We start from the raw sequence: 16,152 nt of genomic DNA, 5'->3' as shown, positions 1-16,152 counted from the left end.
TTGTATTTTCTAAGTAAACCAAGCTATATCTATTTATATAATAAAACTTCTTACAAAATTATGTAACAGCATTTATCAAATCTATATAATTCCTAAGTTATTTATTAGTTTTCATAAATTATAGGCATGATCTTTTAGCTTCACATGTTCTCACTAATGAAATGACAATGCCACTAGAGCTATGATTTGACAGAGGAAAGCACATTAAACTCCTCCAGTAACATCCCTGTTCAATCTGTAGCCACTTGGTAACTTCTAGTCTAAAAACAGAGAATTTCTATTAATAACAACAATATTGTTTATGATAACGAATCAAACTTCAGCCCCCAGCCATAGAGAACAATTACATTAATTTTTTTTCTGATCCCTATATCAGCTGAGATTGTTACATATTCAACATCTCGTTACCGGCTGCACGCAGAAGCCTTTTATGGAGTGCCGTGTTTAGTTAGGTGGTCTCCAGTCCTTCCTGACAGAATCTAAACACTGTGGCTAACACTATGCTTCTACCAGGCGACTTGGTTTTGACTACTATCTCAGCTACTGCCATAAATTTTAAAAGGCCTCTTTGAGTTTTCTTATCTATAAAGTGGACTGATGATGATGATGAAGATATTCAAATGAGTTAATCACCTGGCTCAAAAAACAAAAAATGCTAGCTAGGCGTCAACTCTCACTTCATTAATGTTGCTAATGCCCTTGACTCCAAGGTGTGTAGTGGGTTTTAACAAACGTGTCCCCTCAAGTGGAGGCAGATTGCAGTGAGCCACAGTGAGAAGGCTGTGTGTATCCTGAGTCCCTTCCTCCCTCCGTGGCCTCCCCATCTCAGGCTGCTCATTATTCCAACCCCAATGACAGGGCTGACCTGGGTGGAGCCCCCACGGGAAAGGTCTGCTTCCCCAGTCTCCCCCATTCTCTCAGGGCCAAATTCATGAGTTGTAATCCCCACATGCGGGCACAGGGTTAGTGGCCAGGGCAGGGCTTGCTGGCTGGCTGGCTGGCATAAGTGGACCCACCAGGAGACCCTCCTCTCTTCCCTGCCAGGGGCCCATGGTGGTGGCTAAAAGGCAGGTCTTGGGGGGATGCCTGGTGTTTGTATTTTAGCAAACGGATCCAGGCTGTCTGGACGTCCTAACTGGACAGGAGCCCTTTAGGCCTGAAGACCACTGGCCATTAGACCTGGGTCCAGAGGCCCCCATCACTGCCTCTCACCCTTTGCCCTCTGGCTACACTGGCCTCCTTTTGTTACTCAGCTCCCCCTGTTCTTGCCTCAGGGCCTTTTCATCTCCCCAGGATCTATTCCCCATGTTCTTGCTCTGCTCCCCCTCCCTTCCCATCTCTGCTCTAATGGCCCTTCTTCAGGAGGGTCTCACTGGTGACCCTATAAAAATTCTCTTCACTTTCCCCACCCCAGCCACCCTGTATTGATCTCTTGATTTATTTTATAGCATTTATCATTCCGTAAAGTGATATTTTATATTGATGCCTTCTACCATCCTGCCATGGTAAATATGGCTACATGCAGATAACCCTCAGCTAGGACTTGCTTCACTGGCAGCAATCAGAAGAGACCTTCCACCCGTCCTCTGGGCAGCCTCTGCCTCGCTCTCCCCTTTCCTGGCCCTGCTGCAGATGAACAGCTGTGCCGGAATCCCCATCCTCTGCCAGCTCAATGACAGTCCTGAAACCCTTGCCTCTCTCTCCTGCATCTTCCCTTTCTCCCTCCAAAGGCTTGTTTCTATCAGCTGACAAACATCTTGAACAAGCAAGCCTAGAAAATAATGAGAGTCTCTTCTCACTTTACATCATCTATAGGCAACGGCTTCTCTGTTTGCAACCAAGCCCTTCGTAGAGTGGCCCACACTCTCCTCCCCTCTGTCTTTTTGATCACATTCTCTTCAGCTTTCATTCACAACACTCCACTGAAGCTGCTCTATCTAGGTCACTAGTGACGCTCATGTCCGGGTCTGGTGACCGGTGCCCATCTTCCTCTTACTGCGTCCTCAGGATTGTAGGAAGGGTGATGGCTTTTGTGCATGGTTTCTTGGCTTGGCTTCCAGGACACCTTGTGCTGCTGGTTTCACTTCTACCTCTTGGGCTCCTTTAGTGGTCTCAGTCCCCTGACCTTTTTCTTTATGGACACCCACAGCCACAGTAATCTTGCCCAGGTTCTTGACTCTCAAGTTTATAGCTCCAGTTGTGCCATTTTCCCTGAACATCAAACCACCTATTACCACGGTATTCAACACCTCCACCTGGGCCTGGGATAGGCGTCACTTACTTCAGCATATCTCAGACTGGGATCTTGTGTCTCTTTCTAAACTCTTGCATACCCACACATGGTCTTCCTGTCCAGTAAAGGCCAGCTGCCTTTTTACAGATTTTGTAGTCATCCTCAACTCGTCTCTTTCACAGCCCACATCCAAACCACCAGGAAAGACTTTTTGCTTATACTTTTTCTTTTGCGGTTCTGGGGATCAAACCCAGGGCCTTGTGCATGCTGGGCAAGCTTTCTGACACTGAGCTACAGAGCTACACCACCAGCCCCTGCCTATGCCTTTGAAATATACTCAGAAGTTGTCCCCTTCTCATCAGCGTCACCACCACAGTCACCTGCCAACATCCACATCTGGGCTGTTTTAGGACCCTCCTAAGGGATCTCCTGTTCCCCTTGCTTCCTTACAACCTCTTCTCCACCCACCCAGAGGGCCTTCTGAAATGTAAGCCAGGTCCTGTCAGTCCCCTGCTTTCTGACTCACTGAGAATAAAACCTGGAGGCCTCATTATAGGCTACCAGGCCTCTTCCAGCTCAGGGCCCAGCCCCTATCACCTTTGCCTCTCCAAAACCTCTCTCTTATTAAAGGCCACCTTCCCATCTCAAGGTCTTTGTACTATGGCTGGATCCCCCACTGCTTAAGGTCCTCTCAAATGTCACCTCTAGTCAGAGGAGTGTCCCTAGGCGGCTTGTCTACCGTAGCAACCCTCACTCCCTGCCTCCCACGTCTATTCTCCACTTTGTATCCTGCTTAATTTTTCTTCACAACAGTTTTTTCTCCAAAGTATTTTGTAAATATGTACTTATGTATTTATTGTGTCTCCCCAGCTGGAGCATCAGCTTCACAAGGTGGGCATTTTTGTTGTTGTTTTATTCTCTGTGTATCAGGCACACATTAGCATTTATTTTAAGAATAAGTGCTTGCCCTAATTAAAAATATAATAATAAGTAAATAGCAGAAAGACCAGTAGAATAGAGGAAAAGGAATAGGGGGAGGGAGGGAAAGGGGAAGAGAAGTAGTAGGGACTGAATTAGAACAAATTATATATAACTAAAAAGAACCAATAAAAAAGACAATGAGTGTTTGCAAACGTCTCCATTATCATGAAACATTTGGCTCTATGTGCCTTTTCAAAGCATCTTTTACTGTTGCAACTTTCAGTAAAAGTTATTAAAATGATTTGAACATAAGACCAGAACAACAAACCTCTATATGATTCTGTGGTAAATTTAAAATAATTTTTAAAAACAGTAAACTGTTTCATTATATAACTATTACTAATATTTTCATTGAAAGTCATTATGTGACAAATTATTTAAATATTTATGTCATCATTCTAGTATTTCTAGTATGTATATTCTAGAATATATATCACTACAACCAACCTGCACGTGTACACAAAAACACATACACATATAATAGGAATGCATGCTCAAAAAATTTTTTGGATACATTGTATGGAGAGGAGGAGATGTGAGGATAGGAATAGACTTGGACACATGTTTTTGGTTTTGTTAAATCACCCTTGACTCTAAGAACCAAATTTTACAGTTTAGCTATTACTGTGTAACAAATTATCTCAAAATTTAGTGACTTAAATTAATAGTCAAGCTGAGCTTGTTGGTGCTTGCCTGTAATCCCAGCAACTCTGGAGGCTGAGGCAGGAGGACTGCAAATTCCAGGCCAGTCTGGACAATTTAGTGAGACCCTGTCTCAAATAAATAAATAGATAAATAAATAAAATGCCTGGGGATGTAGCCCAGTAATAAAGCACCCCTGGGTTTAATCCCTGTACTGGCAGCAGGGGGACAATAGCCAAACCCCCAGCTACTAGGGAAACTGAGACAGGGGGCTCCCAGGCTCAAGACCATCCTGGGCAACTTAGCCTGGGGATATAGCCTAGTGGAGAGCATCCCTGGGTTTAATCCCCAGTACTGCAAACAAACAAAAAACAATAGCCATTTTGTTCACTCCCAATTCTTCTGTTCCACTTAGCAACATGTAGGGTCATTCACTTGACTTCATACTGGGTTGGTCGCTCACTTGTGTGATACCTCAGTTCTCTAGTGGCCTCTCCATCCCACATGGTAGGCTTGGGCTTCCTCATAGCACCGCTGTCTCAGGAGCTGGACTTCTTGCCATGGCTGCCGACTTTCAGGAATGAGTATTCCAAGAGCAAAACCAAAAGCTGCAAAGACATTGCTTTGAAAATCGCGCAAAATCATTGAAATAGCTCTCTACTGGCCAAATCTGGGGGGACAATGGAGGTCATCTTTCAATGGGAAGAGTAGAAAAGAATTCAAGGCCACTTTTAATCTGTTACAGGCTTCTTTTGCACATTGTTATATTCATGAACTCATTTATGTTGTTGTATATAGCAGTTTTTTGGTTTTGTTTTTTCTTTGGTAAAAGAATTTAACCCAGGGGCACTCTACCACCGAGTTACACCCCCAGCCCTTTATCTATTTATTTATTTAATATTTATTTTTTAGTTGTAGTTGGACACAATATCTTTACCATATTTATTTTTATGTGGTGCTGAGGATAGACCCCAAGGCCTTGCACATGCTAGGCGAGCACTGTAGTACTGAGCCACGACCCCAGCCCTCATGTCTCTTTTACTTGTTTAGGAGTGGAGTTGCTGGGTCACAAAGAGCATGTATTCAGCTTTACTTCCCCAATACTTCTACCAATTTATGCTTCATCATGTAGTAGAAGAGAGTCAATTTATCTATATTCTTGCCAAATCTTGATATTGCCAGTCTTTTTACTTTTAGTCACTCAGCTGTGTGTGCAGTGATTTCTCAGTGTGGTTTTAATTTGCATTTTTAGGATGAGTAATGGGTGTTGAGCACTTTTTAATTTATTTATTTATTGACCATTGTTGAGCAGGCAAAAGGTGCGACATATGCAGTCAGCAGAGAGATAAAGAATGTCCACGTGCTTCTGCCCTTTTCAATGTTTTATTCACTTAAATCACTTAATACGATTTCACTCTATAGGTTCTTTTTTTCTTAATTTTTTTTAGTTGTAGTTGGACACAATATCTTTATTTATTTAGTCTCGCACGTGCTAGGCGTGCTAAGCGGGCGCTCTGACCGCTGAGCCACAACCCCAGCTCCATATAGGTTCTTAATCAAGGAAATGATAATCCTTAATGCTAGGCACTGCAGTAGACATAATCAATTCACAGCAAACAATTCTAGATTAAGTCTAAGCACTTCAAACACACACAATCATGGAAGGCTCACGACAGACTTTCCCTCTGCGTGCTAACCTCAAGTGTCAGATCAAAAGTCTCAAGCCTTAGGCTTTAAGTCCAGCAGATGCACACTCACTCAGACCATGATGATCAGATCAGAAACCAAGGCAGGCTTCTCCTGGGGTGGAGCTGACGGCTGGCTGAGGAGGTGGTCATAGGAAGATGTCCTTTTCTCACCAATGTCAAGAGGCTGCTGTAGATTTTGAGAGTAGTAAGAACAATGCAGAGGATCAGGCAGATGAGAAGAGTTGGGATGTCAGTCCCGGTCCTCATCAGACTCTCAGACTTGTGTGCATCAGTGTTGTCTGGCTAAATGTCTGTTCATTTGCTCCATTATTTATACCAAATTTGGGGGCTTTTGACCTCCTTTTTAATCCCTATCAGCTGCCACTGAGTCTCTCAGTTATGTCATTTACCCTGGGGTTAAAGCATCTGGTCTGGTGGTCCCACCTTGATCTTTTTGCCTTTCCCCCTTATGGGGTAAGAATAGCATGCCAGAGGCTTCACTCTGAGTTTGTCAGGTTGGGAAGAAGTGACTTGTTTGTGCCTGAGGGTCACACTGGAGGGCTCTGTAGGTGTGCCTGGAGTTTAAAATGGAGTTGCTTAGACTCGGGCCTCAGGCCATCCTTGCAACTGTTTAGCTTTCCTCTTTTGTGAAATACCTGTTCTTTTTTCTACTTTTAATGGAAATATTATTTTTATTGATTTTTAGGAAATCTTCATCTGTTATGTGTTATGTTGAATTTATACATTATGAATATCTCCTCAGTCTTTAATTTTCCTTGTTGATGTCTTTCGATGAACTGAAGTTCTTAATTTAATTAAATCTGATTTCATGATCTTTTGTTTCATGGGCAATTCTTCTCGTGCCCTGTTTACAAAATCTACTCCACCACAGTCATAAAGATATTTGCCTGTGGTTTTTTTCTTTTTCTAGAAGCTATATGGTTTTACTTGCCTCATGTAGGTCTATGATCCTTTCAAACTAATTTGTGTGAGAAAGGGGTCAATAATGTTTTGTTATGGACATTCAAATGATCCAGAACCATTTTTATTTGATTTGATTTTTTTGGGTACCAGGGATTTACCTCAGGAATACCCGAGGTACAGCATCACATCCCCAGCCCGATTTTGTATTTCGTTTAGAGACAGGGCCTCACTGAGTTGCTTAGCACCTCCCTAAGTTGCTGAGGCTGCCTTTGAACTCAAGATCCTCCTGCCTTAGCCTCTGGGTGCTGGGACTACAGGCATGCGTTACCATACCCAGCCCCAGAATAATTTATTAAAAAACGATTCCTTTTTTTTTTAACTTTTTGTTCAGATGTAAATGGACACAATACCTTTATTTTGTTTATTTATTTTTATGTGGTGCTGAGGATCAAACCCAGAGCCTCAGCACATGTGAGGCAAGGGCTCTACCGTACAGCCACAACCCTAGCCCCTAAAAAACTATTCTTTCCCCACTGAATTTTAGTAGCACTTTTGTTGTAAATCAGGTTTTATATGTACTTTTGGGTCCTTTTCCAGACTTTCTATTCAATTCTGTTGATCTTTTGTTCTATCCTTCTATCTAGATTACTCTTTATCCAGATCACACTTTCATTTATCTATGTATGTATGTATGTATTAGTGGTGCTGGGGATTGAACCTAGAGCTTACACATGCTAAGTGTTTTAGTCAGGTTTTTTTTTCCCTGCTGTGACCAAAAGACCTGTCAAGAACAGTTTTAGATGAGGAAAAGTTTATTTGGGGGCTCAGGTTTCAGAGATCTCTTTTTCTTTTTTTTTTTTTTAAGAGAGAGAGAGAATTTTTTAATATTTATTTTTCAGTTTTTGGCGGACACAACATCTTTGTTGGTATGTGGTGCTGAGGATGGAACCCAGGCCGCAGGCATGCCAGGCAAGCGTGCTACCGCTTGAGCCACATCCCCAGCCCCAGAGATCTCATTCTATAAATAGCAGGCTCCATTTCCTGGAGCTCAAGGTGATGTTGAACATCATGGCAGAAGAGGAAAGTGAGGGGAAGCGGCTCAGGCTCAGGACATGATCAGAAAGCAGAGACTCCACTGGCCAAATACAAAATATATACCCCAAAGGCATGCCCCCGCAAAGCCTATCTCTTCCAGCCACACCCTATCAGGCTTCAGTAACCACTCAATTAATCCCTGCCAGGGGATTAATGCGCTGATTGTGTTAAAGGTCTCATAACCCAAACATTTCATCTCTGCATGTTCGTATATTATCTAACACATGAGTTTTGGGGGAACACCTCACATCTATATGATGATACTAGGCAATTACTCTGTCATATTTATAGTTTTTAAAAAATTTTAAGCAACCTTGCATTCCTAGAAAAAAACACAACTTGGTTGTATTGTCTTCTTTACGTATTGATGAATACAACAAAGAATAGACGTTCAATTTGCTGTTTATTTGGAACTTTTGTGGCCAAGTTTCTGAGGTAGTTCTTAATTTTGACTTATCTTGAAACATCCTTGAAGAGGTTTTGGTGTCAAGGTTTTGCTTGCTTCATAACATGTGCTGATAAGTTCTCTTTCCATTGCTTTGAAGAGAGTGTAAGATGTATGTTATTTCTCTATTAAAATTTGAATGAACTTACCAGCTAACCATGCCATTGGAGACTGGCATTTTCTTTGTGACAGTATTCTTTAACTTTTGGAGTTGAAATCCTAAATAGCTGTGTTTATTTAGATTTTCTATTTCTTCTTTTTCTTCATTATTAGTGATTGAAACTAGAGGTGCTTAGCCACCATATTCAGGTTTTATTTTTTCTTGTATACATTTTGATAACTCATGTTTTTCCAGGATCACTCATGTTTTCTTCTAAATTGTCTAGTTTCTTGGTTGTTCACAATATCGTCTTATTTGTTTATGGTATTTGTAGTGATGCCACTTTCATTGTCTCAGTGTTGGTTAATTTTGCTTTCTTCTTGTTCAATGTTTTCAGGTTTATTGAAATTTATCGGTCTTTTCAGAGTTAACATTAGTTTGTGAATGCTCCTTTCCATTGAATGCTTGCTTTCTCGACTAATCGCTTTTTAAATTTTTCCTTTCCATTACTTTTCAATATAACCTTGTTTTTCGAACTTTTTTTTTAGATGATGATGAACCTCAATTTATGCAGTGGCGAGCATCAAACCCAGTGCCCCACACATGCTAGGCCAGCGCTCGGCCACTGAGACCCAGCTCCAGCCCCAAACTTCCTGGAATGTGTGCCCAGGTCGAAGCCCTCTTCTCCCCTCGTCGAGACCTTCCTCGATGGCCCATTTCCAGTGGGACCGGCTCCTGAGAGCCCCTTCCTGGGCGCACACCACCACTCAACGTCATCGCGTCTCCTTTTTTCTCTTCCCACCAGAACAGCATCCGCGGGAGGGCGGCCTTTCGCTCGGTCTGAGTGCCCAGGCCCTGCACCCGTTCTGCGGACGGGCCGGACCGGGACCGGGTTCAGCGGGCCCACGAGGCCGGCCCGCGGTCGTGCCTGATTCCTACAGAGGAGGAAACGGAGGCACAGTCGGCGGGAGGGTCGCGATCAGACCTCTAACTCTTCAGCCGCGCTCCTCCCTCCGCCTCGAGTCTTCTCCCAGAAAAGTGCCGCACGGGCCGGGGACGCGCGGGAACCCGGCCTGGCGTCGCCTCGCCGGCGGCCTGAGGAACGCGTGGCCTGGGGCCCGTCAGCGGGGTGCGCGTCCGAACCGCCCGCCGGTTCGCTGCAGGGTTTTGTTCACCGCGACCCAGGAAGGAACGTGGTCCCGGAGGCGGAGGCGGAGGCTGACGCGCGCTTCACGGAGCTTCGCCTGGGAGCGCCAAAGCGTCCTACCGCACGGACGCGGGCTCCCGGAATTCAGAGTCCAGGGTTTGCGTTTCCGGCCGGAGGGCTCCTCCGGCGACTCCCGGAAGCGGCGCTCGCTGCCCTGGTAACGGGCTCGGCGCCGAGGCGGCGCGATGGAGCTGGAGGAGGCGGTAAGGAGGTGGCTCCTGGCGGGCCGGGACCGCGGGCCCCCAGGGCAGTGAGGCTGAGGAGCGGCGGTCGCGCGACGCCGTCCGGCCCAGGGCGGCCGCCTGCGGGCGCAGGGCGGGGCGAGGGATGGGGAGGGCGGGCCGCGTGCGCTGCGTTCCAGGCCCGGCGCGGCCGGAGCGGGGGTGGAGGGCGGTCGGCCGGGCGCGTCTGGGAGGAGGCCACCACGCGCTCGCCGGGCCACCCGCCCGGCTGCCCTCTCCCCGGGACCACCCGTGCGTCCCCCCGGCGCTGGCGCGGGTGCGGCCGAGGATCCTCAAGGCCTTGTCTGCCAAAATAAATCTGGCGTTCATTTTTTACATACCACCTAAAATGCTGCATCCATTGACGTTATTAAATGGGTTTTTGGTAATTAGATCAGTGATGATAATAAGCCCGACACGGAAGAGATGAGAGTCGCAAAGTTAGGTCCTGGACGTACAGAGGCAGTGCTGTGCTAGAAGGTCCCCCGGAACAGGCTCGCGGATTTTGGTCGGGTGGGTATGGGGGATTGAACCCGGGCGCTGTGCCACAGGACAACGTCCCAGACCTATGTGTGTATCTACTATAGGAGACAGGGTCTCGCTAACTTGCTTAAGGCCTCAAGAAGTTGCTGAGACAGTCCTCGAACTTGAGTCTCTGGGATTACCGGCCTGCGCCACCATACCCCGCTCAATCAATGTTAACTGAATGGTTAATGTCTAAATGCTAAATGGATGAACTTAATGGTTGCTCACCTTAAGATATACATATTTGCTACCAGTAGGTTCCAAGTCTCTTTTGCTCACCATTGACTCCCAGCACTTAGTAAAATGCCTAGTACTCATGCAGTTGATACTTTTTATACTGTTGAATGAATAAATCAAAACTAGAAACAACAAGTATGTGTTTTTAATGCCCTAGAGGAATTTCTAAATGGTACATGTAATTTTAAAGTCTTATTTATACTTTTATTTCATCATTTTTTTCTTAGCACTTTCAAGGAGTTTTATTTATTTGTCCTTATTTCAGTTTATCCCTATCATGTGTTTTTTTTTCCTCCCCTCACAGACTGCATATTTTAGCACGTTGTCTGCAGTTGAGTTTCATACTGCTTAAGAGATTGAGATCTTGTTTACACATATCTCTGATATATTTTCTGTGATTTTTTTTTTTAATTTATAGGGTAAAACTGACAGGAACCCTCCAAGTAGAACTAATAACTGCAGGGTTTAAACTGAATGTGGTTTTATATTAACACCTTTTCCCTCTTCTATAGGAAGAGTTTAAAGAACGCTGTTCTCAATGTGATGCTGTCTCTTGGGGTCTTACTGATGAAGGCAAATATTATTGCACTTCTTGTCACAATGTTACAGAAGTAAGTAACATGTTTTTTATGAATTTTCTTAAGTTTTAAAAATTGCAGTTTCAGCCTAGTGGTTCTCAAAAAAACTGATAAACTTTATCACTCATACAGTACCCAAATTCTAAGAATTTAAGTAGTCTTTAAATTCTCACTCTTGAATGAAGGAATTTGTAAATTAGATTGAGGATGAGCTTTTGAAGTTATATTGAGCCATTTTCATTTTATCTTTCTATTGTGCCATACAAATTACAAAGTATTTCCTTATCTATTATCTCATTTCCTTCTCGTAACAACCTGTTGTGCCTATTTTTGATGGAGCAAATGGGGCTCAAGAGTTGAATGAGTTTTCCAAATTCTCGAACCTGAGTCTTCTAACTCCATGGTTCCTTTTACCACATCACACCTGCTTCTTAAGATAGAAATTGTTATACTGTCCTTTGTAACTTTGGTAAATGAGATGTCACACTAGAAGCTCTAGGTCCTGTGACCACATCTTCAGACCAGTATAACCAAAATAATCAAAGTATGGACAGTCTATTGCTGGATAGGCTAATAGGACTCTGCTCTGTGGAAAGGAATTTGCTCAAAGCACACAGGGTCAGCAAATCTTCATTACGTCGGATTAAGACCTGACTTCCTTAACAAGACTCCCAAAGCACAAGAAATAAAATCAAGAATCAATAAATGGGAAGGATTCAAACTAAAAAGCTTCTTCTCAGCAACGGAAACTATCAATAATGTGAAGAAAGAGCCGGCAGAATGGGAGAAAATCTTTACCATATGCACATCAGATAGAGCACTAATCTCCAGGATATACAAAGAACTCAAAAAACTTAAGCCAAAAAAACAGATAACCCAGTCAATAAATGGACTAAGGAACTGGACACTTCTCAAAAGAAGATATATAATAAATCAACAAATATATGAGAAAATGTTCAACATCTCTAGTGATTAGAGAAATGTAAATTAAAAGTACTCTAAGATTTCATTCTGACTCACTCCAGTCAGAATGGCAATCATTAAGAATACAAGCAACAGTTTGGGGCTGGGGATGTGGCTCAAGTGGTAGCGCGCTCGCCTGGCTTGTGTGTGGCCTGGGTTCGATCCTCAGCAGCACATACAAACAAAGATGTTGTGTCTGCCGAAAACTAAAAAATAAAATATTAAAAAAATTCTCTCTCTCTCTCTCTCTCTCACTCTCTCTTAAAAAAAAAAAAAAGAATACAAGCAACAATAAGTGTTAGTGAGGATGTGGGGGAAAAGGCACACTCACACCGTGCTGGTGGGACTGCACATTGGTACAGCCAATATGGAAAGCAATATGGAGATTCCTTAGAGATCTTAGAATGGAGCCACCATTTGATCCAGCTATCCCACTCTTTGGTTTATACCCTAAAGACTTAAAATAGCATACTTCTGTAACATAGCCACTTCAATGTGTTTAGCAACACAATTCACAATTGCTAAACTATGGAAGCAAACTAAGTGCCCTTCAACAGATGAATGTAAAAAGAAACTGGTACATATTCACAATGTACTTATTACTCAGCATTAAAAGAGAATAAAATTATGGCATTTGCAGGTAAATGGATGGAGTTATGAATATCATACTAAGTGAAATAAGCCAATCTCAAAAAACCAGGTGCCGAATGTTTTCTCTGATAAGTGGATGCTAATACATATTGGGGGGACCCATGGGATAAGTGGAGGAACTTTGGATGGGACAAAGGGGAGGAAGGGAAGGGGCAAAGGGGTAGGAAAGATGATGGAATGAGACCAATATCATTACTCTAGCTACATGGTGATTACACAAATGTGTGATTCTACTTCACGTACAACCAGGGAAGTGAGAAATTCTGCTTCATTTAAGTACAATGAATCAAAGAGCTTTCTATGTCATGCATAACTGATTAGAACTAATACATTTAAAAAACAAAACAAAAAAACAAGTTTTACAGCCTCTTTGACTTTTGATTTTGTTTAATAGAGTTAATCAGTGATTTAAAATAAAGTTTATTCATTTAACAGACACCTCGTGGTTACTATGTTTAGGCACCGTTTTAAGAATCAAGAAATTGTTGAGGTTGGTGATTTGGCTCAGTGGCAGAGCCATGCCTAGTAAACACCCAAGGCCCTGAGTTCCTCTGTGTTCCATCCTCAGCCCTGGGGAAAAAAGAAAGAAAGAAATTGTTAATGAAAAAGCAACATAAAGTTTAGCCAATATGTTACAACTTATATGATTTTCCCAAAACCACGATTGGTCTTGGCGTTTGCAATTTGGTGTATTATACTTTGCAGAGCATACTTGACGCTATGGGCGATGTAAAACCTTCATAAGGTCTGTGTTTGTTTCCTGTAGAGATCTAAGGAAGTCATAAACACTGATGCTATTCCTAATGCCAAGATAAAAACCATCAACAGGGGGCTTAAAAGAAAAAGAAAGCATGGTAAGCTCGTTCTTCATTTGTGCTTAACTTTTTTTTTCCTTTTAATTTTTTTAGTTATTAATGGACCTTTAATTAATTAATTAATTGTTTGTATGCGGTGCTGAAAATTGAACCCAGTGCCTCACACATGCAAGCAGCACTCTGCCACTGAGCCCCAGCCTCAGCCCCACACTTAACATTCTTCATTCACATCTTTCACTGTCATGATTTGGGGGCATGGAATGGAAGTTTAAATAGATTCTAGAGAAAATGCTAGCTTTACAGCAGATATTCCAAAATTGAATTAAAATTGGTATCTATTGATTGTAAAATTGAAAGCAGATGTATTAAAGCATATCTTTTATTAAGTCCTTATTACTGTCATTGAGTTGCTTTTCCAGTGGAGCAACTATTATGCAAAAGATAATAATAGCAAAAGGAACATTTATTTTTATCTACTGGCATATGTTCTTCTGTTGCATGTCTATTATTGATTAGAAATATGATTTTCTATGCTTTTCAAGGAAAATGCTTATTGTCCACAATCATTCAACTGCAGTTAGGTGAGTTAAACACAATAAACTTTCAGAAGCCCATTTCTCATGTTGAATTTTGAGCATACCCTTTTAAAATAGGAAGATTATTTTCCCTTAAAATAGCCTCAGCATGGGTGTGCTTGGAAAGATAATCTACTTTATTAATCTAATGAGTACATATAATTAACCATTATTGAGAAGGATTGGAGGTAAAGTCCACTGAAGCGTTTTATTTTTGTGACTAATGACCTAGGACCAGATTCTCAAATTTGAAACCAGGGTAATTATAATAGTAGACTTTTCTACATGAGGTAGCTGTGAAGATAACACATACATAAAATATTGTGCATATATATATATATATATATATATGAAAATTAAATATTTACATGGAATACATTGACATTCTTAGATGAATAACAGAGAATGCCTAAATATTAACTCATGTTCCCTGCTTTTAATGATGACTTTAGTATGCTAACTATTTATTTGTCTCCCTTTTAGGTTAATATTTCAGAAAAATCACAGTTAATGAAAAACATTTAAAATCTGAAATTATACAAAATTCTTAATTTTAGCACTTGTATTTTAATTAGACTAAAACCTGATTAATTTTTCTTAAATTTTATCAGAGTAAATCCTGATTAATTCAGACTTGATGTGTTTAAATAGTTACAATGTGAAGTTTAATCGTAAATTCCTCAAGGAACTCTAGGTGCTTAATAAGGGGTTAAGTGTCTATAGTCAACCTTATCTTCTTAGTCTCTTCATCTCTGAAGTGAAAAGAGTGATATCATTTATTTTGTAAAATAGGAATAGACTCAGAATTTAAAATGCCATTTTATCAGTTTCTAAGTTTCTGAAACAGCATGCTGGGACAGTGTATGGATGCATCAGAAATACAAGCTTTCTGTTACTCCCTGAGATCCCTTCCAGGATGGGATTGAGTTAGTCTGGAGGGTGTTGGGAGACACTGAGACATTCAAGTAGGGGAGACGGGTTGAGTCCTCTGCCACGAGTATGGGAGAAGGATTCTGGAAGACAGTAACAGACTTCAGAAGCTATTTTTAAAGAATTGATAACATACTTATATTTATCCTGTAATGAGGAGTAAAATACATCGTGGCGTTACAATTTTAATATTTTCTTTAACTGGTTGCCATAGTCATTTAACATTTGCTCTGTCTGTTGCCGTCTATTGTGGCGGCATATTTCTTAATAATGTCTTAGGATGGTTTTGAGGATTCAAGAAAATGATTTACTTAAAATACTTTAGTACGAACTTGGTATGTAGGCAGAGATCAGGAAGAATTAGATTTCTTGCTTTCAGTTTCTCCTTATAATGTAAAATTATATCTGGAAAAGTAGAATGCCATTGAACAGCTTATTTTCTTTGAATGTTCTTTTTGCCTTTTTCACACTTTTGGACTATCAGATCCTGACATTTGTCATCTTTTGCCAAGTAATTTACTGGGCTATTGTGAGTGATGGAAGCAATGACTGAGTGCTTTCATTTAGGATTCTGTTTGACAATGTCTGGTAAAATATCATTTCAAAAACTTTTTTCACTTTTTTAGTGTGCTAACTACTTATTTTTCTCCCTTATAGGTTAATATTTCAAAAAAATCACAGTTGATGGAAAACATTTAAATATGAAATTATACAAAATGCTTAATTTTAGCATTTGTGTACAAATTTTCCAGACTAGAAACAAGAGAATGTAAGAATTGAAACTATTCAGGAGCACAGAAAAATTCAAGTTACAGTGTATAAACACAAATTGTAATTATGTAGTAGCATCGAGTTAGTAAATTAGGAGTGCAAATGTCTAACATGTGGTTATTTGTCATTTAGAAAAAGGCTGGGATTGGTATGTGTGTGAAGGTTTTCAGTACATACTTTACCAACAAGCAGAAGCCCTAAAGGCCCTTGGAGTGGGCCCTGAGTTAAAGGTAAGTCTTCCAGTGTCTAGATGTTACCTTTACATTTCATTGCTGGAAGAGTAAGATTCAGAGTAGAATTAAAAAGAAATCATTATTAGTGCTAGGGGTTAGGGGCTTTGACCCTGACTAGGTGGTGTATAAGTTGTTTTTTTTCTCTGATCCTTAATTAAAATGTACGAGAAGGGTTTAACTAAGTGATCTATAATGTCCTTTTCTTCTCTGAAATGTAAGATTAAGAAGAGCTATTCCATTTTCCCTACATACCTGCTATTATACTATCTTTCTACTTGAGGAAAAGCAGGCATTTAGGTGAAAGCAGTATATAAAGTACAAGAGGTTCTGTGGTACAT

General features: G+C 41.4%; 1 protein-coding gene across 13 annotated transcripts in view; it reads left to right on the top strand.

Moving 5' to 3' along the window:
• Positions 1-8,901: 8,901 nt before the first annotated feature.
• Taf1b (TATA-box binding protein associated factor, RNA polymerase I subunit B) overlaps positions 8,902-16,152 on the top strand; it is a 79,798-nt gene continuing 72,547 nt past the window's right edge. For 8 of the 13 annotated variants that reach the window (XR_013429278.1, XR_013429277.1, XR_013429273.1 and 5 more), the window contains exons 1-4: positions 8,902-9,518; positions 10,811-10,909; positions 13,257-13,344; positions 15,714-15,811. Coding sequence is in view for 5 of the 13 variants with exons in the window: in XM_078029680.1 (XP_077885806.1) it covers positions 9,501-9,518; positions 10,811-10,909; positions 13,257-13,344; positions 15,714-15,811 (303 nt within the window). In the remaining 8 variants the exon portion in view is untranslated. The remainder of the gene's footprint in view (positions 9,519-10,810; positions 10,910-13,256; positions 13,345-15,713; positions 15,812-16,152) is intronic. The other 5 variants (XR_013429279.1, XM_078029682.1, XM_078029683.1 and 2 more) reach the window with 2 other exon arrangements.

The sequence above is a fragment of the Ictidomys tridecemlineatus genome, chromosome 12 (assembly GCF_052094955.1).
Source record: "Ictidomys tridecemlineatus isolate mIctTri1 chromosome 12, mIctTri1.hap1, whole genome shotgun sequence".
NCBI classification, from domain to species: domain Eukaryota; kingdom Metazoa; phylum Chordata; class Mammalia; order Rodentia; family Sciuridae; genus Ictidomys; species Ictidomys tridecemlineatus.
This window is presented reverse-complemented; position numbering and strand designations above follow the sequence as displayed.